The following is a 21,778-nucleotide window of genomic DNA, read 5'->3' on the forward strand; positions in this document are numbered from 1 at the left end:
TTTGTATATACATTTGCATGACTCTGAAGCCCATACTCTTCCCATAATACTTTGCGGCCTTTAGGAGACGATGCCATTGCACAAGGATTTGTTCTAATGATGGCTGTGAAAGGCTGCAGGAGATCTGGAGGCCCTTATTCTTATCATAGCATATAGGCAATGCCTCTGCCCCTCGCAGACCTTAGGAGATAATAGGAACTTAGGGTGGTAAGTGGAAGAGGGTGAGAGGGTGGTGAGGCTATCTGATCACTGTCATCTAAATGGGGTGCTTGCGGGGTGTCTGGATGGCTGTCAGTTGAGCAACCGACTTCAGCACGGGTTGTGATCTCGCAGTTGGGGGGTTCAAGCCCCACATCAGGCTCACTGCTGTCAGCGTGGAGCCTGCTTTGGAGCCTCTGCCCGCCCCCACCCCCTGCATCTCCCCCACTCACACTTTCTCTCAAAAATAAATAAGCATTGAAAAAAATAATAGATGGGTGTTTGGTTAGTTCCAGTCACCTGCTAAGCCAGCTCTCTCTAAAAAACAAAACAAAACAAAACAAAAAGCCCTAATTAGTAGCTTTTGTTGGTTTCTACGGCATATACACTCTCACTGTGGCTAAATTCAAGCAACAAATATGAAGTCACCACTGACTGCAGAGCTGGAAGAGAAGCACATAGTCAGCTCTTTTGTAAGCCAGTGAGCTGCCCTTTGCACACAACTGGAACAGTAAGCAGCGCTGTCCCCAGAGAGCTACAGGAAGGTCATGGCTTCTGCACACGCTATGGGCAGCTTTGGGAAATGTCAGCTCTCACTTTGCCTTTTTCAAAGATTAGAAAGACTAGACTGACAGCAGCTGTCCCATTACGTGGATGGCCCTCTAGGCTGCTGCCAGGAAGGCTCCCTCAGAATGGTCCTGGGCTCCCCTTTGGAACACACCCCCTGTTGCCTTGCCTCAAGCTGGGACAGCCCTTGGAGCAGGCAAGGCTATTCCTTGCAATCAATTCCTCAGGGAGCACTTCAGGTGGAACCATCCTGCAAGGAAGTATGGGTGTGTCGGTGCCATCGGCCTCTGCCTCTCACTTGGATTCGGCCAGTACTTTCCTCCCAAATTCCAGGAAATCATAAATACCAAGGAATCTGCCCTTGCTGTGCCAAGAGCAGGGCCAGCTGGAAGGCAGCAGGCATCCCTAAAGAGATGGTGGAATGAGGGGGTGGAAAAGTACTGAGAGATAGGGGTGTGCCAGCTTCTGGTTGGGGAGGGACCCTGCTCCCCAGCTGAGGTGTGGAAACGGGCCTCGCAGCTGAAGAGCAGGTGCCCTTGAGCTGGGCAGCTCTAGAGGGAAGAGTAGGAACAGATGTGGAGGAAAGGGGCCTTGTCCTAGCAAGCTCCTTGAGGACCTAAACAGCTTGCATGTATGTCTTGGAGTCTTTCTCTCAAGTACTTAACACTGGCTAAGCACAGACAGAACCAGCAGTCAAAAATTTGTTGAAAGAGAAATGAGACTTTTATTAACCTGCAGGATGTTTTTCAATACTAAGGCAAAAAGTAAAATGTAGGGGCAAGTAAAATTAAGGCATAAAGAAGTATCTAAGGGCCCCGAGGGCTCACCCAGGACATACAGTGGAGGTCTTCTCTTCATATCAAGGGTATGAGGTAGGCAGGAGAGGCTGACTTGTTTCACGGAGTCAGGCCCTACCACATAGCCCAAGGGAGAACAGTTGTGAGGTCAGGCCAGGAGGGTTAGAATTTGCTAGTGTAGAGGGTCATAATCCACTTGGGCATACGGAGGAAGCCAGGCAAGTAGGAGGCCAGCCAGCCCATGGTGGAGACATGAGAGAGAACTGAGCTCAAAGACAAATAGTCTTGGACGGGGCGGCCTGTGGACCACAGGAAGAAGAGAAGGGTTACACTGTCATTTCCCACTCCTCAGACACCTCCGCCTAGGCTAAAGAGCCTGAGTGGGATGTGAGGGAGGAATGGGGAGAAAGTGTGGGAGAAGGTGAAGTGAGCAGGGAACGGAGGAAGGGAGGTCCAGGCTGGCTGCTGGGCCAGAGCTCTTACCATCCACATCCCGAAGGCCATAGCGCCGAGCAAGGTCACAAGATGGCAGCACCTTCCCACTCAGGCTCAGGATATTGGGGTCTGTGGGCACAAGTACAGCTGAGAAGGCATGGTAGTGATGCAGTGTGACAAGGTTTGGGCTCAGTGGGACAGGGCACCACTGAAACAGGCTTCGGTGCCCAGAATTCTTTCTTTCTATTCCTAGGCCTCTGACTCCTGGCTATACTTCCTGCGGCTCCCAAACCTCAAACTGGGCCCACATAGGGTCTCCAGAAGCCGGAGAAAAGAAGGGCATATTCCTCAACCACCTCCTGAGCCAGGACCCAGAACTGGCTACCACCACCCTGCAGATTCTCCATGCCCTTTCTTGTTACCACCTGCCCCCAACTGCTTTACCTGTTGCCAAAGCCACCACACATTTGCCACTCATTTCTGTGGTCTCTGCAGAGCTGAAATCAGATCTGAACTGAAACACAGGGGCAGAGAAGTGAAGGGTTAATTTCCAAGAGAACTGCCCAAATTTCTTTCCCACTTTTAGCTTCTATTCCAAGAGACAGGCCCACATCACTGCACCTGCAGGACCCAGAATCTTAGAAGATGCTTGAGCCACTCTTCCCTACATCCAGGTACATCCTGTACCCTGGCATCAGGACCCACTGCCTTTCCTAAGTGGAAGGATCTTGGGATGTCAACTATGTCTGGACCTTCTAGGTTAGTTCAGGGCAGGGGTCAACAGCATGGGCTTCGGGGAAGGAAGCTTTTCCATTTATGGCATACATGACCTTGAACAAGTTTCTAACCTTTCCAGGTTTCAGAATTGCCATCTGCAAAATGGAGATAATATCTCCTTTGCTGGATGAAAGGACATAATGTATGTATGCTGCTCGGCCCTGCTCCTGCCACAGTAGGCACCTGGGTATTTCCTCTTTGTTACTGTCTTGTCATTGAGGATGGAGAGGCTGATTCCTTTGTGTTCCCTGCCTCCCTCGCCCTCCCCCTGCCAACCTGCTTCAACAGGGGATCATCAGCATTGTTGTTTTCCATCACAACCTCCTTCAGTAGTTCTGTCTGCACCAACCCTGGCCACAGAGACACATAGCTGACCCCGTGGCGCCGCAGCTCCTGGGCACAGTCAGCAGCCAGCCTGTCGCACTGTAGAAGGACAGAAGGCAGGGGAGAGCCAGGGCGCTCGGGCACATCACCTTCCTCCCCTGCCTTCCTTGCTTCTGCTGAGGATGCCCCAGCCCTTCTCAGGAGCCCTGTCTCAGCTGTCCACCTTCCCCAGTGTGCTGCCTACCCTGGCCACCCAAGGGGAGCCCAGGCAAAGGAACTGTTTATGAAGGGGCAGAGGGAGAGGTGGGGGCCAGTGGGCCTTACTACTCTGATCATTGGGGATCAGATCTCCTGAGCTATGGGTACCATCACTGTCTGATGCCTCCCTAACCCCTGTGCTCCTGGGTCCTCACCGCAGCTTTGCCAACACCATAGGGGACATTGAAGAGATACTGCAGCCCCCCAATGGAGGAGATGACCACGATGAGTCCCCGGCCAGCTGGTACCATGAGCCGTGCTCCATACACTGAGCACAAGTAGTGACCTCTAGAAGGTGGGGCAAGGAAGGAGAAGGAATACATTACGTTCACTGCTGGCCTGGCTGCTGTAGCCCTGGCAGCTTCCTCTGCCCTCTAGGGCTAGAGACCACTTCCTGAGAGCAACAGTGGTAAAAGGAACCACCAATGGATGCGTGTAAAGGAAAAACTCAGTTTTCCATTCTCCTATGTAGGGAAAACCCAGCACACATATACTCGGTAACCAGAAAAACATTTCATTTGCATGGGAAACAGGATCTTCCAAGTGAAAACAGGTAGAGAGAATTATAGTTTCAAAAGGAAAGCCCAATCTAAGGTAATGCAAAGGAAAGGCACAGTAAATGTGTACGTGAGTGGGGGGAGAGGTGAGGACATGTTGGTGGGCTTCCCAGAGGCTCACAAAATGGCCTTTATCTTGGAAAATTCATCATGGCTCAGGGACCAAGGCCTGGGCCTCTGCCCAGGCTCAAAACTCTGACCTGCAAGAGATGAGGGAGTGGAAGGCCTCTCTTTGGAAGGCTAAGCATGTGGGCCATAATTGCCAAGTATCAGCATTTTAGGTTTTCTTTTCTTGCCTCTTGGCTGACCATCCCTCTCTGTTCTCATAATCTTTCTTCTGCCTTGGAAATCACAACTGGATTCTAATCCTGCTTCCTTGGTATTTCCACAAGAAGCTGTGGGTGTTCTTAAAATGCTTTAGGCACAGATTTTCAGATAATCTCTTAGTTACTCCCACAGGTGGCTGATCACACCCCCATGGAATGCAGTTTCTGAGAGGGCACTACCGTTCCAACAATAAAAAAGAGACACAAGTGGTGCGTCATGCTAGGTGAACTCTTCGTGCTGTGTTTCATCTCACTCCCATGCAGATGTATGTGTAACTCTGATGTTGGAGTGCCCTTGCCTGTGGATCTGGAGTGAGGATGTGGAGGCTAACATGGCTGGCACTCACCCTCATTGACCTTCTCTTGATCTAAGACAAAAGAATTTCTTTTTTTTGTCAATATCAACTACAGGTGGTGTGCATTATTCAAAGAGGGAGGCTTCCTTCCGATCACGCACTTGGATGTGCAGAATGAGGCCGGAGAGAGGCCAAGAGCAAGTTCAGTTGTGTCAGTTCTGACAGAAACAAGGTAAAAGTCAATGTTCCCAGGTACAGATCCACCTGGATGGAAATTTTCCAGAGGTGTGAGACAAACGGGACAAAAAGGAGAAGAAAGAGATGGGGAGGTCAGAGAACAAGGGCGGGCATATGAGGAACGGTCCAGGCCTTCAGCTGAGTGAATGAGGGGAACCCAGACCCTGGGACAAAGGGAACACTTACCTGAGTCCAACATTGTTGATATCATCCCAGATGGAGGCAGGGCTTTCCCAGAATGCCTTCTTAGTGTTCTTTATAATTGCCTGGAAGGCAAAGGGAGTGTTGTAAATTGGATGATCTAAAGGCAGGCAGGTATGAGGGGCTGGATAATGAAAGGGACATGAGTGGGGATAAGGACTCAGGACTCAGGGGTCAGAGGGGGAGGTTAGGGATGTGGAGCTGGAATCAAAGTGTATAGGGTACCAGGACCCCAGCGTAGGCATTGTTGACCAGCACATCCAGACGCCCCTGCTGTTCCCGATCCACTTGCTCAAACAGGCTTTGCACTTCACTCTCCTGGCTTGAATCGCATACCACAGGCACACACTGGCCCCCTCGAGACTGTGCCTGGAGAGACAGAGGGGATATGAGCTTATAGTTGCACATGAGTGTGAGACATAAGGCAACCCTCTTCAACTCCCAGCTTGGGAGGAGCTGAGAAGGGGAGGGGGCACTGAGAAGGCAAAAGTAGGAATCAAAGCCAGCAGCTGAGGCAATATGGTGAGCAATACCGCCCTCTGGTGTCTGTTTGAGGAGTTTCAGGAATGCTAGGTCTTTTCTCTATAGAGGGAAACAGATTGGGATCTCAAGCTTAAAATCTACATTTACGGAGGCCTACCAGGTGCAAGTAGTTGTACACTCTTAGTGGAAGGCAAGGGACAAATAGGGAAGGGGGGATGCTCCTGGGAAAGGAATATCTCTCTTCTTCCTCATCCTTGGTCATTTCCAACGTTCACACCCTAAGCTCCCACTCTTCACCGCTCACGTGTAACCTCTCCTCTGTCCCGGCCCTCTTACCCTCACATCACCAATGCTCCTGCCTAGTTACTGAAAAATCAAAAACTCTCAGGAATGAACTATTTCTACTTTCCGTTCTACCTCACCCTTCACAAATGAGTCCCCATCCTCTAACTTCAAAGGAAGAAGAAATACCTTATTCAGGACCAGTCCTCCTATTCTCCAGATCCATGCTCTAGTTCCCACCCTCTTACCTTCTTGCCTCCTAACTGCTCCCCCGTGCTCCCGGAGCATTCTGTGTCTGCCTCTGATTTCCTGCTGGGTCCTATCTTTCCAAAGCAGAAGTGACATCTTATTTATCTTGGTAACCCCAGTGCTTCACCCAGTGCCTAGCAAACCAAATATATTTTTTTTAACTGAAATCCAGTAGAAAAAAAAAAAAAAAAAAAAAAAAAAAAAAAAAAAAAAAGTCAAGTGAAAGTGTACAGCTCAATAAAGTCTTTCCTAAAATAAAGGAAAGCACAGGTCCACAACCCTTCAGCTGCAATTCCAAAATCCCTGAAGGTTTCAAACAGAAGGCTTTTTTCATAAAACTCACTTATTGGCAAAATTTGACCTGATCTGAAGTCATTTATGGGCTTCATTTATTCCAGTCTGAATAAATATTCACATTTCGTGGAGGAATATAATGGTTTCAGGTAAGGGATTAGTGGAAAGAGTGGTTAATGGGAAGGGCTACCTCAGGTGGTGTGTGTCCCACTTGTTCCAGAGGAAGCACCCACCTCCTCAGCAGTGGCCCGCAGCGTGTCCATATGGCGGCCAGTGATGTAAACTGTGGCACCTGCCTGGCAGAGTTGCAAGGCGATGCCGCGGCCAATACCTCTGGAAGCACCGGTCACCACGCACACTTGGCCCTTCATGGGAGCTGCCATGACTCACATGCAAAGGGGGGAAAATCTGTGGAAGCAAAGACTTGCTCTGAGGGAAGCCTGCATCTTGTGTATGTGGAAGGGGGACCCGGATAGCGGGAGGGAGGGGGAGCCAAGGTTGGGATCCTCTGAGAAGAGAGAAGTTTCAGAGCAGGACAACGGTGCAAACCCCAGGGCAAGGCTGTTCGTCCTTTTTGGCAGGCCAAGAAGTAAATAAGGGGGCTCGGTGGGACTGTCCAGGGCTACCCACCTATAAGGACTCTCTGAAAGGGGTTGACCGGGTGGGGGGCGCTCAGCGCGGCAGCCCCTCAACGGCGGGTCCACGCAGCGTCCTGGGCTATCCAGAGCTCTGGCCTCTGGCGTGGCCCTGTCGGGCTGAGCCCGGAGGGGCGGCTTCCGGGTCGGGGGTAAGAGCGGGGCCCGGGCACGCAGGAGGGAGCTCGCGCCCTTTACCTGCGCTCCTGCAGTCCCGGCGCCGTCTAGCCGGCAAAGTCCTTGGACTCTAGGACTTCGATTCTGGCTGCGGGGGCGGGACCAGGTGACTGCAACTGGATCAGAGTGTGAGGCTGGGGTGCCAGCCCGCGTTCCCATCCGGGATCAGCGGAGGGCTTGGAGGAGAGGGTCAGAGAGCACGGGAGGCAGTGCTGGGGCCAGGACTGGCGACTGGAGGCGGGGCGACCTGGGGACACACACAGTCACCCGGCTAGGGGCTGTCGCCAATACCGTGACGTATATGCTGCGCGCCGAGCACGCCGGCCTTCCTAAACTCCGTCCGGACCCGGCACGCTCCTACGTGCGTGACGTTACTCTGCGACTGGAGACGCTTTCGCGGACGGACACGGTTTTGAGCACTCATGGGACTGGGTCCGCGCTCCCTCCACAAGGCTGGGCGCCGGTTTCCAGCTGGTGACAAACGGGGGCGCCGGGCCAAGGGGTCGGGGCGCCCCCCACCAGGCCGCCAGCGGCCTCCGGACAGAAGCTCGGAGCCAGCCCCAGACGCGCACCCTCACCTGAGCCCCGAAGCACTGGGGTATTTCCGCCAGGCGCTGTCAGCCCTGAAAGAGGCTCCTGAAACCGGAGAAGAACGAGGTGGGGAGACTTCAGGGTGAGACTAAAAGTGGGATTCGCTGGGCATAAGTTCTGGGATAAGCAGGAGAATTTTCATGGGTCCCCAGAGCATAGGGACTTAGTCTATGTCTCCCATATCCTCTTCATTGCTCCCCTCTCCCTCCTTTAGTTAACTAATGGAACATAACCATCCTCCTCTTAGTCTCTAAAATATTTCTTTTCTTGTCTGTTCAGAACTGATGGTGCACAATGTTTTGAAGGAAGTGGAAGCTGAGGCCCTAGCCTTGGCCACAAACAAGACTGGCAGTGAGATTATGCAGGAACTGCTGGGATTTAGTCCCCTGAAACCGCTGTGTCGAGTATGGGCTACTTTGCGCTCCAACTTCCGCTTTGTGGCCTGTCATCGATGCGGGGTGCATGTATTGCAAAGTGCTTTGCTGCAGCTGCCTCGATTGCTGGGGAGCCCTGCAGAGAAAGAGGAGGAGGACGTGGAAGAGGAGGAAGATGGCAAGGATGGTCCCTTGGAGACTCTGGAGGAGCTGGTTTTGGGACTAGCCTCCGAGGTGTGTGATGATTTTCTTTTCTACTGTGGAGACACACATGGCAGCTTCGTGGTCAGAACTCTGCTACAGGTGTTGGGAGGGACTCTTCTGGAGTCTGAGAGAGCCAGGCACCGTGGCTCTCAGTCACCTGGTAAGTATTACAAGAGGGAAGTGGACGTAGAGGAGAGGAGAGTTTAGGAAGTCCAGTAGAAGAGAGTAAGCAGAAGAGTAATTCTTGCTGACCTTAAAGAATTAGCAGAGAAATTAGGATAAGACTTAACAGGCCAAAGATTAGTGCACACAGAGGCCCAGACGTGAGGATGCATAGGTGTGTTTGGGGGACAGCTAGTAGAATAGGCCAGGGGTAAGAGGTGATTCATGAGGAATGGGTGTCAAATTTTTTTTAAACCACAACTCACAGATTTTGTTTTGTTTTGTTTTAAACATCACTGAACATGCGTCTGTGTATGTATACATATATTGGACTCAAGCAGAACTTTGAGAAGTTAATATATATACAACCCATTCTGATATTTGCTTTTCTGTTTTATTCTATTCTATTGAAAAATTGCTGGTTAAGATCCACTAAAGTGATTTTATGATGCATTTGTAGGCAGTGACCTACAGTTTAAAAAACTCTGGGAAATAAGGTTAGAGAGTTTAGATGAGGCCTTGAAGTCCTGAGAGTTTGGCCTATCTTCTCTGGACCACTGGGGAGCTGTTGAAATTTCTTAGAAAAATTAAAACAGAAACGTAGTCTCTGTTTAGTCATCCAGATGAGAAGAGGTATTCATATGTGTTCTGCATCTCCAAGCTGAATCCTTGCTCATCTATGGGATTATTCTCCCTCCTGGATGGTAGTTTGTGATCCCAGCACTGCACGTGTTTTTGGTCTTCTTTCAGAAGCACAAAGGGCCCCAGCTCGGGAAGGTAAACCATCTGATTTTGAGGTCCCTGAAACCTTCTTGAATCGCCTTCAGGACCTGAGCTCCTGCTTTCTGAAGGACATTGCTGGTAAGGAGGGAAAAAGGAGGAGGGTCTAGGACCTGCTTTTCTGGAGGTGAACTGTCATCATCTGAGGCCCTTACTTCGATCAGTCTTATTCCTTTTCAAATCTGATTGGGTTTGATATTGCAAAGACTCTGTATAGAGCTTTTACGTCCAAAGTCCCTGATATCTTTTGCTTGAGGTTTGGGGTTGTACAGGTTGTCTGGATTTTGGAAGAGCTGCTTTTATTATTTCTGCCCTCTCCCTCAGTATTTATCACTGACAAGATCTCCAGCTTCTGCCTTCAAGTGGCCTTACAAATCTTACACCGCAAACTGCCCCAGTTTTGTGCTCAGCTCTGCAGTGCTGTGATTGGCTATCTGAGTAGCCGCAATTCCTCAGCAGATGGCAGGTATGGTCTAGGCCTCAGAGTCCACCAAAGTTGATGAGGCTGTGTGAAGTGAATGAAGTGATATGGATATTTTAGATGCAGTAAAGGCTGCTTGATCACCTTCTCCTTGTCCCTAGCCCCCTACTGCTATTTCTGCGGGATCAGACGAGCTCCAGACTCCTGGAGCAAGTGCTGCTGGTGCTGGAGCCCCCAAGGCTCCAGAGCCTCTTTGAGGATCACTTCCAAGGGCAGCTGCAGACCCTGGCCGCACACCCCATTGCCAACTTCCCTTTGCAGCGTTTACTGGATGCTGTTACTACCCCTGAGCTGGTGAGTTGAGAGTGGGGCCGGATCTGTTTCTGTGCTCTGTTATTTCTGCTAGTTTTTGTCCATTGTGCCTTATTTTATTGTGTGCCTGCCTCTGCATCTCTGAGTGTGTGCTGGCCATTCCCCTTGAAGTTATTCCTGGGGGTTACTCAGAGCTTATGACGAAAGTGCCTTCTCAGAAAGGATTTGTTTTGGCTTCTCGGGTTCCAATACCAGCAGGTGACTGGCTTAATCCAAATATGCAGCTTGAGGTTCCATGACCCGTGTTTGTGGTCAACTATCTGTAGCAATACAGAGTTGGGAGTTGGGGTAGAAGGGTAGATTTTTTTTTTTTTTTAAGATTTTATTTTTAAGTAATCTCTACACCAAATGTGGGGCTTGAACTCACAACCCAAGATCAAGAGCTGTGTGCTCTGCTGACGGAGATAGCTAGGTGCCCCTAGAAGGGCAGATTTAATTCCAGTATCCCCTTATCTTGAGAGTGTGGCCATTTAAAGTATTGCTGCTTCCCTCATGTGAGGCAGCACCTCTAAGACTGCCCCTTGTCCTAGACTTTATCTGGCCAAACCCAAATCCTGATATTGGCCGTGCTTATCTAGCACTTCTAGTTGTTTTCAGCAGGAAGATTTCTCTGAATAACTCAGTCCACTGTTACAGAATGCCAAAGATTCCTCATTCTGTGTCTCCCCTCAGCTGTCCCCCGTGTTTGAGGAGCTGAGCCCTGCCCTGGAAGCTGTGCTGGCTCAAGGTCACCCGGGGGTGGTCATTGCCCTGGTGGGGGCCTGCCGCAGAGTTGGGGCCCACCAAGCCCGGGTCCTGCAGCTGTTGTTGGAGGTGAGTAGGTGTTGCCCCCAACTTGTTTATGCCCTCAGTTCAAATTCCACCTGTTAGGACCTCTCTAATCTTCAGTGGTTGTATCTCTGGACTCAAGAGGCCTAATGTCCAGGGAGTTCACAGATCCAGAGAGAAATGAGGCCAAACCCATCTCATAGCCCTGGAATGAAAATTGTCTCCCAGAACTAAGAGAGCAGTTTATTTAAGGAATAAATGTTTATTCAACCCCTGTTATGTGTATAGGGGCTGGGGATACAGCAAGGCAGATGAGATCCTGCCCTTATGCAGCTTACATTCTCACATCTCCTGAATGCTTTCCTCTGTCTAGATAGTCGGGGTGAGGGATGAGGTAGCTCTCCGATTCATCATGTTTTGTCTTCTCCTCTAGGCATTCCACTGTGCGGAGCCCCCTTCCCGGCAAGTGGCTTGTGTGCCTCTCTTTGCCACTTTGACGGCTTATGAGGTATACTATAGACTGGCAGAGGAGGAAGGGGCAGTGCCCGCAGAGCACCAGGTGAGGTAGGAGAGGGGCCAAGTCAGTGACTAATTGGGGCCAGGGTTTAAAAAGTCCTTCACCCTTGTGGTGAGGGTGTGGGGATCTCTGGCTTCATCCAGGTGGGGGTGGCACTTTGGTGGCTGCCTCCTAAATCCCTGTTTCTGTCCTACCAGGTGGAAATGGCCACGGCCAGGGCTCTGGGGGAAGTGACAGTCCTTGGGTCTCTTCTGCTTCAGCATCTGCTGCACTTCTCTAGCCCTGGTATCGTACTTCGAAGTCTGGGTGCCTTGACGGGACCACAACTTCTGACTCTCGCCCAGAACCCTGCTGGCTCCCACGTGCTTGATGCCGTCCTGACCAGCCCCTCCGTGACACGCAAGCAGCGTCGCCGTGTGCTGAAAACCCTAAAGGTTCTGGTTTCTGCTTTGATTCCCCCACCAACATCCATTTAAGAGAACATGAGCTTGCCCTGAGACTGTCCTTCAGAATCAGAGAGGATATATCGTTCCCAGACTCTTTCGACTCAGCCCATAAACTTCTGAAACTTCACTTCCCCGTTGCCCTCCCCAGTGCACTTTTGTGGAATGCCCTAGGGGGACCTACCTTGCTTGTTTCACTGCAGGGACAATACGTGGCTCTGGCCTGTAGTCGTCATGGCAGCCGAGTGCTAGATGCCATCTGGAGTGGAGCAGCCTTGGGGGCCCGGAAGGAAATTGCTGCCGAGCTGGGTGAGTACCTGCACCTCTCTCTAACCTTTCCAAAATTCCCTCACTCCAGATGGCTGAGTGGCTGGGGAGGGGACTTAAATACAGCAGAGACTTCAGTTCAAAAGGGTGGTGTTGGCCATGGGTTCTTAGCAGTCTGCCCTCCTTTCCTCTGCTGATTATGCAGCCCTGTGCTCCCGCCCTCTCCTGTCTTCTGTTCTTTGGAGACTGAGGTATTATCCCTGAGGCCAACCCAGGGCCCAGGGAAAATGGAGGGACCTTCACCCAGGGAGTGTCGCTTTGAGCATGGGGGGTGACTGTATGATGATACTGAACATGAGTGATTCCCTTTGCAGGGGAGCGGAACCAGGAGCTGATAAGAGACCCTTTTGGCCACCATGTGGCTCGAAATGTGGCCCTGACTACTTTCCTGAAGCGCCGAGAGGCTTGGGAACAGCAGCAGGGGGCAGTGGCCAAGCGGAGGAGGGCTTTGAACTCAATACTTGAAGACTGAGGCCTTTGGACCTGGGACTGGGTGATGGGGAGGGTAGTGGGAGTATCTGTCCTGTCCCCTTCTTAGTTTAAGTTGGAATCAAAAGTCTTATTAATAAACATTTTTATATTTTTATTGGAAATGTTTTTGTTATTTTGGGGAAAAGGGTATAAAGAAATAGAGATCTCAAGGTAAAATCAGAAAGGGCTGAATTCAGTGCACTAGGAAGCTTAGGGACAGGAGGAGTTGCAAGGAATCTAGATGTAGCAATGATCAGGGTGGGGTCAAGATACTTGGGGACAGGCTTGTGGCCTTTCCGGGTAAGTGGGATGCTGGAAAGATGGCTAGGAAGGGACAGCATTCTTCAGGAAAGGGTATAGGCTAGGGGTGTAAGGTGTTATGCTGATGGGGCCTGTCACAATGGGGTCAGAAGGCATTGGGGAAATCAGGTGAGTTACCTAATCTGCACTGTCTTCAGATCTCCAAAGCTGATGCTGTCACAATCCTCACAGTGTGTCTCTTGGAATGAATCTAGGGGCAGAAAGCAGCTTGGAGCCCCTTCTCAGTAGGGATGAAGGCGACCCTGCCGCTGCCAATGCCATTGTTCGGCCCCTTCTATTAAATGGCGAAGGCTGGAGGAAATTCCCAGCAACATATGGCCCAGCCCTTGCAGCAGTGCAGAGGTCCAACGGAGGAGCTCCCTGAAGGGCAGAGACAAGATGAAGTCGGATGGGTGGGGGAGCGTGGGAGGAGGCTATAGAGGGGGTTTTCCACAAGGGAGAGATTATGGATAGGGGAGTATAGAAGAAGGAATTAAGGGCGCTGCAACTGTAAGGGGATGAGGAAATACAATATGTTGGTCTCTGACCTGAGTACTTTCTTTGGGCCGAGTCCTTGAAAGTCACAACTCATGGAGTAGAGCCCATAGAATGTGGCTTTGATATTGAGGCTGCCAAAGAGGTCTCGAGGGTTTTGCTTGTATACATCAAAGGTGATACGGGCGATGTCCTTGCTGTGCTTGGGCTTCTCACGGCCCAGGCCGTATGACAGCACCCCACTCTGTAGGGTACACTCATCAGTGCCACGCACCCTCACACCCTGACACCCACGGTGTGCACTGGGCACACAGTTCCCCACCAGCACTGGGTCAGACCCACCCTTGCCTGGACTCTTTGTCCCCTGTATGGTGTCCTTGGCAACCCCTTACCTCTCCCAGTGTCTCTGCCCCCAAGATCACGGTTGGGCTAGAGAAGCTTGGGAGAGATATAAAGGATTGGTGGCCTACAGCAAACCCCACTATGGGCCTCTCACCCTGCTGGGGGTCCAGCTCTGCCCATACTCCAGCACCATCAGGCACGTGTCATCCTCCAAAAGCTGGAAGAAGTCCTCACTCTCCACGGCGGTCCCATCCTCCTCCAGCACCAGTGTTAGCATTCCACTCAGCAGCAGGGCCTCCAGTGCCTGCCCAGTCACAGGAAGCAGGAGGGAAGGGGCAGGGCTTATCCATGCCCCTCCCTCTCCAGCTGCCCCACATCCACTGGTTGGCTCTGGATGCTGGTTGATACCCCAACTCTACTTCCTGGGAAACTGCCATTCTTCAAATGGCTCCAGCTCTTGGTGCTTAGTTGCTGGGGGGACCCTCACTAAGGGCTGACTTTTTTTAACCTAGTTGCTCCTCTGTCATTGTCCTCTTTCCCTGTTACCCTCTGAGCCAATCCTAGTGGTTTGGAATTGAAAAACTAGTCAGGTTCTCTTGAGGTCCATCCTTCTGTCTTCTCTCCAGTGTCTTACCTCACTGTCCCCCACTCTCAGAGAACTGTTTTCAGTAACAATGACCCTTAGCCTTTTTGAGTCTTCACTAGTGCCAGGTATCTATGTAGACTTTACATACATGTCCTCTTTGACTCCTTTCCACAACCCTAGGAGAAAGGTGTAACATTATTCCCTTTTTGTAGATCAAGAAACTAAAGTTTTGATAGGTTGAACAACTTCCTACAGTGTGACACTAGCAAGTGGTAGAATCTGGACTGGAACTTGACTTGTCATATGAATCACCATTCCATACTGACTTCTGAATGCCATTCCCCCAACCCTCCCTAGCTATTCCTCCTCCTACCCCCTGGAAAAGAAATAACCTAAATACAGCATTGGTCATTGGGCTGAACCGCGCCGCACCCCCCCCCCCACTTTAGCCCTCAGAGGGAGGAGCAGCCATGTAACTAACCTCAGCCTTTCTGCTCACTCACTGTAAGTTCTCACTCTTCTCTAGCCCCTGCAGTAGGAACTTAGGGATTTGGCTCACTTACCTTGTCTAGCAGTTCCTGGCGGGTGGCAGCTGTCAGACCTTTCCGGGTGGTTCGCTTGTGATCACAGACACGGAAAGGTCGCTGGGGTGGTGGAGCTGAAGTCCAGACTTTCCTGCCAAACTCAGAGCTCATACTGGATACTGACCTGGTAGTTGGGAAGAAAGGTCAAGAAGTGAGAAGTTTGGTGAATGCAGTAGGGATGATGGGGTGGGGTGCCTGGGGAGTTAGGGAGGGATCTAGGTTTGCAGATCAGAGTAGCCTAGGGAGAGACCATGGAGTGGGGGTGGTGAGTGGTGGTTCCATAGCTGGACAAGCCCGTTGTGGAAAGTGGGGGCAGGGAAGAGAAGGGGTGAGTATCAGAGTCTCCTGGGGGCCGAATGGAATTTTGTTGCCATGCCCTATCCTCAGAGTTGGAGGGTAGAAAGGAGGGTTAAAAATCACCTGAGCAGGCTGCTGGGGTTCAGGGCTGAGAGGTACTCCATGGTGGAGGGAAGGAGCAGGGGAGTTGCCTCTCCCACTGAGTTCTGGGCTGTGTGGTTCTCTGCTGTGCTGGGGCTGAAATGGTGGTGTTTTCAGCTACACAGCTGGGATCTCAGCTCCAGTGAGGTGGGAGATGAGTCAACCTGGACTCTGGTCCCCCCCTGCCTGGCCAGTAAGAAGGGCAAAGTCCAAGGGGAGGGAGAGAAGGAGGGGCCTAGATGGGATAGTGGAGGAGAGATTGAGGCCCAGAGTTGCCCACAAAAGTCATGAGGCTTTTGTGCGTGTGTGTGTGTGTGTGTGTGTGTGTGTGTGTGTGTCTGTCTGATGGCAGTGAATGCTGAGGATAAATGGGAACTATGTAAGGATGGAATGTGGTCTCTGGTGTTTTTCTTTCTATGGAGAGAATTTCTAGGAATAGTTCCTGGCTCCCAACCCTAGAGAAGCTGCGTTATACATGATTTGCACTGTACTTGCTGCCACCTACTGTGAAAGCCATAAACTGCAGCATTAGGAAAGGGGAAGCCAGGCTGCGGGTGGGATCATGGGCAGAGCTTGGAGGAAATGAAGGGTGAGACAGTGTGCCAGGGTGGCGTGTGAGGAGAGGATGGATCCTGTTCCCTGGATCCAGGATCACCAGGATCCTGTCTGGAACCCTGGCCTTCCTGCTTTCCTGCTTCTTCCTCCGTCTAGGGGAGGGGCCGGCTCAACATTTCTCTGGCTTCAATCTCCAGAACTGCTCACTTCAGCTACACTGCATTAGTCACTTTCTCTCTCACCTTTCTCTTTTGGCCACTGAATCGGCGTGAAGGAGATGTGAAGGGGAAGGGGGTTGTCTTTTGATGGCATCAAGACTGGCTTTGGGTGCCCTGAGTCCCATCTCTGATTTCAGCTATAGTTGTGGATAGTTGTATGGCAGCTCAGACTCTCACTAAGACTGAACCCCTCACATGAGTGTAAATCTCTGCTTTCCTGCGTAGGTGTTTGAGGCTGCGGCAGCCCACTCAGCCTCCTGACACGTATAGGCTGCAAGTGTGTATAATGCCTCTAGGACAGCCCTCAAACAGTGAAGAAGGCAAGCTGGGCATCAGTGCCCCAGTCTTCTGTCTTTCTGGAAGGCATTCTGTGTAATTCTGAGAGCTTCCTAATCCTTACTGAAGAGACTCAATAACACACTTATTTGGCTCTCTTTTTCCCTCTCCTCCCCTGCTCCCTCACTTCTACTTCCTGAGCTGACTTCCCAGATGCAGAATTACCTGTACCCATGCTAATTCAGGCTGTGCTTTGGAAGTAACCCAAACTGAGACAATACTGGTGTCCTGGCTCCCAAGGAGTGCCCAGTTCTAGCTGGTAACTGGGCAGGGGTCTTTCCCCTTAGCTCAACTTTATCAGTGTACTAGGTCCCCCTCAAATTTCTGCATTTCCAGGCTTTGCCTGATCTCTTCACCCAGAGAAGGCTTCTTTTCAGTATGTCTCTACCAATGCATCCTTTCCTACCTTCTTATCTCATAGCTCCGTAGGATGGTCTCTTTGTGGTTGTGTGTTATGATTCCTCACAGAGCTGATAAGTCCCTTGTACCTCCAATGCATCCCCCAGAACTCAGCACTGTGACTGAAAGCTGTCATTGGTAGCCCTTTGAGAGCCCTGGGAGTATAAAGAATGGAGCAGGGCATAAGGTAAGAGATGAGAGTGATGTGGGTGCATAAGGCAAGCTAAAGGCAGAGCACAAACTAACAACTCCCCTGCCCCCAGGTGGGATATGTGTGATATTTCTCAGGCACTCCTAGCTGTGCAAGAACAAAGATAAGAACAGAAAACAATGGTTAAACTGATAGAGATCACAGGACCTGAGTCTCCATCAGTTTACAAATATCTTAGTAAATTACAAGAAAAGGGCAATCTCATCAATAGTCCAATCTCCAGGAGCTCCCTACTGTCTTAATGATAATACTTTGCTAGAGGGCAAAACAGCCTTAGCTTGGCAATAGCTAGGCCCCCAACAATCTGTAACTCCTCTTTAGCATATGGAAATCCCTTCAAGAAACTTCCTCTTGACTTTATCTCCTTCAGCTCCACAGTATATAAAGGATCACCCCCTCACACTTATAAACTGCTCTTCCTGCCCACAGGTTCTGTCCCCATGCTTTAATAAAGTCACCTTTTTGTACCAAGGACATCTTCAAGAATTCCTTCTTGGCCGTCGGCTCTGGACATCACCCCCATAACCTCAAAACCTCATCAAGAGGAGTAGGTAGCAGGCTGAAGAAAAAGAGGGCTCAGCAGGATCAGAAGTCAGGAAATAGGTCAAAATAGAGCAGTTGGGGGAACGAGTAGTTTGGGTCACCTTCTCTGCTGAGTGTAGGCCAGGGAAGCCTCAGCACGTGGTGACAACTGTCCCAACAACTGGGGCCAGAACTGCCCGAGGGAGGAGGGCAGATGCAGGACCCAGGATTTTGTAGTGTCCCTACTCACCTACACGATCAGGGAACCTTATCTGTATACCTGCAGATAGTCCTGTTTCCTAGGGAAGCAGCCTGTCACATGCCTGGACCTGTTAGTGATGGGAAAGGGTAGAGTGCGGGAGGAGCCCTAGGAAAGGCCTGAGAAGAACTCCACCTCGTCCCTCCCTGTTCCTAGTCTCACACTGCAAATCTAACTGGCAGAGGACAGGAGTAGGCACCTCACTCACTGCTGCTGTGCCTTTCAGCTTCTCCAGCCCCCTCGTGGGCCTGATCCTACTAGCTCCCAGGTGGGTAAGTAGATCTGCGCATGCACCTTTACTTCCCACCACTCATTTTGCCCTAAGGTATAAGGAATGGGGCTGGACAGAGAAGAAGCCCAGCTAAAGGGGTAGAAGTGGAGGTAGTGGCAGCCTGGGAGTCAGGACTGGGGAGGTCGGCTGACTGACAGCAGGGGATTTGGGTTCCAAGAAGGAGTGATTGAGTAGGGGCCAGGGTAGGTCAGGAAGTCAGTCAAGGCTCTTAGAAGAGAGGAAAGTGGGAGGAAACGCAGTCCCTTCTCACCTGGCATGAGGGGTACCCCAGGCTTTTGCCCACCCCCTAAATGCCCTCCATGGCCTTTTCCATCTCCCGGTAGGCACAGAATGCTGGCCTGTTACCGACCCCCGGGGAACGAGACGCTGCTGAGCTGGAAGGCCTCGCGGGTCACAGGCACGGCCTTCCTGCTGCTGGCGGCGCTGCTGGGACTGCCGGGCAATGGCTTCGTAGTGTGGAGCCTGGCGGGCTGGCGGCCCGCAAGGGGGCGACCGCTGGCGGCCACGCTGGTGCTGCACCTGGCGCTGGCCGACGGCGCGGTGCTGCTGCTCACGCCTCTCTTCGCGACCTTCCTGGCGGGGCAGGCGTGGCCGCTGGGCCAGGCGGGCTGCAAGGCGGTGTACTACGTGTGCGCGCTCAGCATGTACGCCAGCGTCCTGCTCACCAGCCTGCTCAGCCTGCAGCGCTGCCTCGCCGTCACCCGCCCTTTCCTGGCGCCCCGGCTGCGCAGTCCGGCCCTGGCCCGCCGCTTGCTGCTGGCCGTCTGGCTGGCCGCTCTGCTGCTCGCCGCCCCGGCCGCCGTCTACCGCCACCTGTGGGGAGACCGCGTGTGCCAGCTGTGCCACCCGTCGCCGGCCCACGCCGCGGCCCACCTGAGCCTGGAGACGCTGACCGCCTTCGTGCTTCCTTTCGGGCTGGTGCTCGGCTGCTACGGCTTGACGCTGGCGCGGCTGCGGGGTGCCCGCTGGGGCGCCGGGCGGCGCAGGACGCGGGTGGGCCGGCTGGTGAGCGCCATCGTGCTCGCCTTCGGCTTGCTCTGGGCGCCCTACCACGTGGTCAACATTCTGCAGGTGGTCGCCGCGCTGGCTCCGCCGGAAGGGGCCTTGGCCAGGCTGGGCGGGGCGGGCCAGGCAGCGAGAGCTGGAACCACAGCTTTGGCCTTCTTCAGCTCCAGCGTCAACCCGGTGCTCTACGTCTTCACCGCAGGGGATCTGCTGCCCCGGGCAGGTCCCCGATTCCTTACAAGACTCTTTGAGGGCTCTGGAGAGGCCCGAGGCGGGGGCCGCTCTAGGGAGGGGACCATGGAGCTCCGAACTACCCCTCGGCTCAAAGTGGTGGGGCAGGGCCAGGGCGATGGAGACCCTGGGGGCGGGGTGGAGAAGGACAGTCAGGGATGGGACCCTTGACACCAAACCCTACCAACCCGGCCTGCTCTTCCCTATCCCCTTCCGTCGTCCCTCCCCCAGAACTCAGGGAACAACTGGAGCGTTTGGGGAGCCTTCTCTGGCCACAGTTTGGATCTTTCTGGGCAGGCCCGGGTTCCTCCCAACTGAGGGATTGCAAGTGGTGGTGGTCCTTGTTAGTGAATATTGTGTGCCTGCAGGTAGGCATGGGCCTACATGCCAGAACTGCTTACTTGTTGCCAATAGCTACTGTGAAATACACTGAGGAGGGGGCATTACATGATGGGTTAAGCATGCCCACACTGGTAGTTCATTATGCCTGAGTTGTACTGAAGCCACCTGGTTCTCTGCTGGGTCAGTCCAAGGCTGGGCGCTGCCAGCCTTCAGTGGCATCTTGACTTGTTCTCCCGAGTCTGGGTGGCCTGGTTCCCTCCAGCCAAGCCATAGACCGCTCTGGAAATAAAGGGAGAAAGAGGAAGGAAAGGTATGGGGGCTTGAATGAGAAAATGGGGATGGGAGACACTTTCTGCAGTCTGAAAGAGTTGAGTGGAGAAAAAGCCAGCTCTGCAAGGGGAAAGACAATGTGTGGGGTTAGAAAGGAAAGTTTTCCTGTCTTGTGGTTGGTGCAGTGTGGGGAGGGAGGCTGGGAGCCCTGTCTTCCTCTCTGAATCCAACTCTTCCCCCTGAAGGTCACCTGACTCAAAAAGGAGCCCAGGAGCAGGCACAGGCTCACCCAGAGGACATTTGGGGCTTGGGGTGAGGGGTACGGGGATTGTGTGGATGACTGGAGGACAGGAAGTTCTCAGGGAGGTGACATCTCTCCTTGGTCTCCTTTTTCTCTCTGCAAAGTCTTGACTCCTCCCAAGACTGCTAGCTGTTGCTCACTGCCCCCCATACCCCTTGGCCCCCATCTTTTGGAATCTCTCTATCGCTGGTCCCCAAACTGTTCTGAATCCTGACGCTTTTGAGTTTGAGGATGTAGGATGGAGTTCAGAGGACGTCCACATGCACACACATGTGGTCGCTAGGGTGACTAACATCCCCGTTTGCCCAAGACTTTCCCAGTTTCACCACCAACAGTTTCTTGTCCCAATCCTCAGTCCCTGGCAAACCTAGATGGCTGGTGACCTGAGTGCTCACCCGGACCACCATCCCAGGTTCTGCTTTAGTGACTGTTCACATCACTCAGACAGAGGCCAAGAAAGAGTAAAGGAAATTCAGTCTGCAGGGTCACGCCAGGGGCACCCAAACTGGGGCAGGGTGGAGCTCTGCATCTGGGGGGCAGGAAGTATGCTTAGAGTATCTAGCCTGGGGTGGAGGAAGAAAGGCTGTTGAGAGACATGGAAGTGGGGAGCAGTTTGGGAGAGGAGGCGAAGACAACCCAGTTTCTGTCAGGAGGGGCCTTTGGTTGACCCCTGGGCTCTGGGCCAGAACTTGCATCCTCTGACACTGACAGTGGGAACTTCTTCCTGTTCTCATGTGTCAGGGCAGAAGCTCCCTAACTTCCTCCCTTCCATAGTCCCTGTCTTACAACCTCTGTGGTCAGAAAGCCCTTCCTCAACTCTGCCTTCCTGCTGTGGTTTCAGCCCATTTCTTTGCATCACATCCTCTGTCTCACAGCTACTGGGTCAGCTCTGCACTGGCCCTTCTCAAAGCAGAGAGGGTAAAGGACCTCAGTGACCACCAAAGATGGACCAAAGTGCATCTTTCCTGGGAAGTGACAGAGTTGGAAAGGAAGCAGAAAGGCTCATGGTCAGATTGAAGGAAAGACTTTTCAGTTCTCAGTCCCTGCAGAAGAGGTCAAAGGGAGAGACTGCACTCCTTGCAGGAAGGGAGAAGAGTGACCATTCTTTTTTTTTATTAAAAATATTTTTTTAACGTTTATTCATTTTTGAGAGACAGAGCATGAGCAGGGAAGGGGCAGAGAGAGAGGGAGACACGGAATCCGAAGCAGGCTCCAGGCTCCAAGCCGTCAGCACAGAGCCTGATGCAGGGCTCGAACCCATGAACTGCGAGATCATGACCTGAGCCGAAGTCGGACGCTCAACCGACTGAGCCACCCAGGCGCCCCGAAGAGTGACCATTCTTGGGGCTGTTCCTCCCTGTACATTCCTGGTTTCCCCTCCTGGCAGGGCAAGCATAATGCATCACTGCCTCTACTTCCTCTCCCTATGCTCAGCCTCTACTTTCTCTGTGTGTCTGAGGTGGGACTGGACAGCCAACTATGAGAAGGTAGGAAAGAGGTGATGGTGACCTCCTTGTCCAGCGCCCAGATCTTCAATCCAAATTCATGTGGCAGGGTAGCCACACGTCC

The 21,778-nt window shown here is 52.3% G+C and overlaps 4 protein-coding genes across 6 annotated transcripts; 2 read left to right on the plus strand and 2 right to left on the minus strand.

The window, feature by feature from the left end:
* Positions 1-1,465: 1,465 nt before the first annotated feature.
* Positions 1,466-7,357, minus strand: DHRS1 (dehydrogenase/reductase 1). 2 transcript variants are annotated; one of them, XM_030318823.2, is made up of 9 exons: positions 7,115-7,357; positions 6,515-6,689; positions 5,199-5,342; positions 4,959-5,038; positions 3,512-3,644; positions 3,051-3,197; positions 2,442-2,511; positions 2,046-2,126; positions 1,466-1,861 (listed from the first exon to the last, which is right to left on the minus strand). In XM_030318823.2, exons 2-9 carry the CDS (start codon positions 6,662-6,664, stop codon positions 1,725-1,727), a joined length of 942 nt encoding a protein of 313 aa, XP_030174683.1. In that variant the 5' UTR covers positions 6,665-6,689; positions 7,115-7,357; the 3' UTR covers positions 1,466-1,724. The 2 variants fall into 2 exon arrangements, with proteins under 2 accessions (XP_030174683.1, XP_030174684.1); XM_030318824.1 differs by lacking the exon at positions 7,115-7,357 and adding an exon at positions 6,912-7,064.
* Positions 7,358-7,436: 79 nt separating this feature from the next.
* Positions 7,437-12,638, plus strand: NOP9 (NOP9 nucleolar protein). Of its 2 annotated transcripts, none has more exons than XM_030318814.2 (10): positions 7,437-7,750; positions 7,964-8,422; positions 9,175-9,285; positions 9,529-9,670; positions 9,787-9,979; positions 10,670-10,810; positions 11,199-11,324; positions 11,480-11,716; positions 11,929-12,034; positions 12,367-12,638. In XM_030318814.2, the coding sequence occupies exons 1-10, from the start codon at positions 7,516-7,518 to the stop codon at positions 12,522-12,524; spliced, it is 1,908 nt and encodes a 635-aa protein (XP_030174674.1). In that variant the 5' UTR covers positions 7,437-7,515; the 3' UTR covers positions 12,525-12,638. The 2 variants fall into 2 exon arrangements, with proteins under 2 accessions (XP_030174674.1, XP_032449584.1); XM_032593693.1 differs by having other exon boundaries at positions 7,689-7,766.
* Positions 12,622-18,537, minus strand: CIDEB (cell death inducing DFFA like effector b). Its single transcript, XM_030318825.2, has 7 exons — positions 17,446-18,537; positions 16,784-17,074; positions 15,251-15,364; positions 14,810-14,954; positions 13,815-13,964; positions 13,372-13,562; positions 12,622-13,204 (listed from the first exon to the last, which is right to left on the minus strand). Exons 3-7 carry the CDS (start codon positions 15,289-15,291, stop codon positions 13,066-13,068), a joined length of 666 nt encoding a protein of 221 aa, XP_030174685.1. The 5' UTR covers positions 15,292-15,364; positions 16,784-17,074; positions 17,446-18,537; the 3' UTR covers positions 12,622-13,065.
* On the plus strand, positions 18,391-21,362 carry LTB4R2 (leukotriene B4 receptor 2). Its single transcript, XM_030318822.1, has one exon. The coding sequence runs from the start codon at positions 18,391-18,393 to the stop codon at positions 19,465-19,467; it is 1,077 nt and encodes a 358-aa protein (XP_030174682.1). The 3' UTR covers positions 19,468-21,362.
* Positions 21,363-21,778: the final 416 nt, after the last annotated feature.

This window comes from Lynx canadensis, chromosome B3, assembly GCF_007474595.2.
Source record: "Lynx canadensis isolate LIC74 chromosome B3, mLynCan4.pri.v2, whole genome shotgun sequence".
NCBI lineage: Eukaryota > Metazoa > Chordata > Mammalia > Carnivora > Felidae > Lynx > Lynx canadensis.

What these genes read in the sequence shown, in the direction of transcription:
- LTB4R2 (XM_030318822.1), top strand. Translation starts at nt 18,391, where the DNA reads ATGCTGGCCTGTTACCGACCCCCGGGGAACGAGACGCTGCTGAGCTGG.
- DHRS1 (XM_030318823.2), bottom strand. Translation starts at nt 6,664, where the DNA reads ATGGCAGCTCCCATGAAGGGCCAAGTGTGCGTGGTGACCGGTGCTTCC. An exon ending in TGCGGGCCACTGCTGAGGAG is followed by an intron (nt 5,343 to 6,514) that starts GTGGGTGCTTCC and finishes CTGTCTCTCCAG; the next exon opens with GCACAGTCTCGAGGGGGCCA. An exon ending in ATGGTGTTGGCAAAGCTGCG is followed by an intron (nt 3,198 to 3,511) that starts GTGAGGACCCAG and finishes GTCCTTCTACAG; the next exon opens with TGCGACAGGCTGGCTGCTGA.
- CIDEB (XM_030318825.2), bottom strand. Translation starts at nt 15,291, where the DNA reads ATGGAGTACCTCTCAGCCCTGAACCCCAGCAGCCTGCTCAG. An exon ending in AACCCCAGCAGCCTGCTCAG is followed by an intron (nt 14,955 to 15,250) that starts GTGATTTTTAAC and finishes CCCAACTACCAG; the next exon opens with GTCAGTATCCAGTATGAGCT. An exon ending in GCCAGGAACTGCTAGACAAG is followed by an intron (nt 13,965 to 14,809) that starts GTAAGTGAGCCA and finishes GTGACTGGGCAG; the next exon opens with GCACTGGAGGCCCTGCTGCT.
- NOP9 (XM_030318814.2), top strand. Translation starts at nt 7,516, where the DNA reads ATGGGACTGGGTCCGCGCTCCCTCCACAAGGCTGGGCGCCGGTTTCCA. An exon ending in CCGTGGCTCTCAGTCACCTG is followed by an intron (nt 8,423 to 9,174) that starts GTAAGTATTACA and finishes GTCTTCTTTCAG; the next exon opens with AAGCACAAAGGGCCCCAGCT. An exon ending in CTTTCTGAAGGACATTGCTG is followed by an intron (nt 9,286 to 9,528) that starts GTAAGGAGGGAA and finishes CCTCTCCCTCAG; the next exon opens with TATTTATCACTGACAAGATC.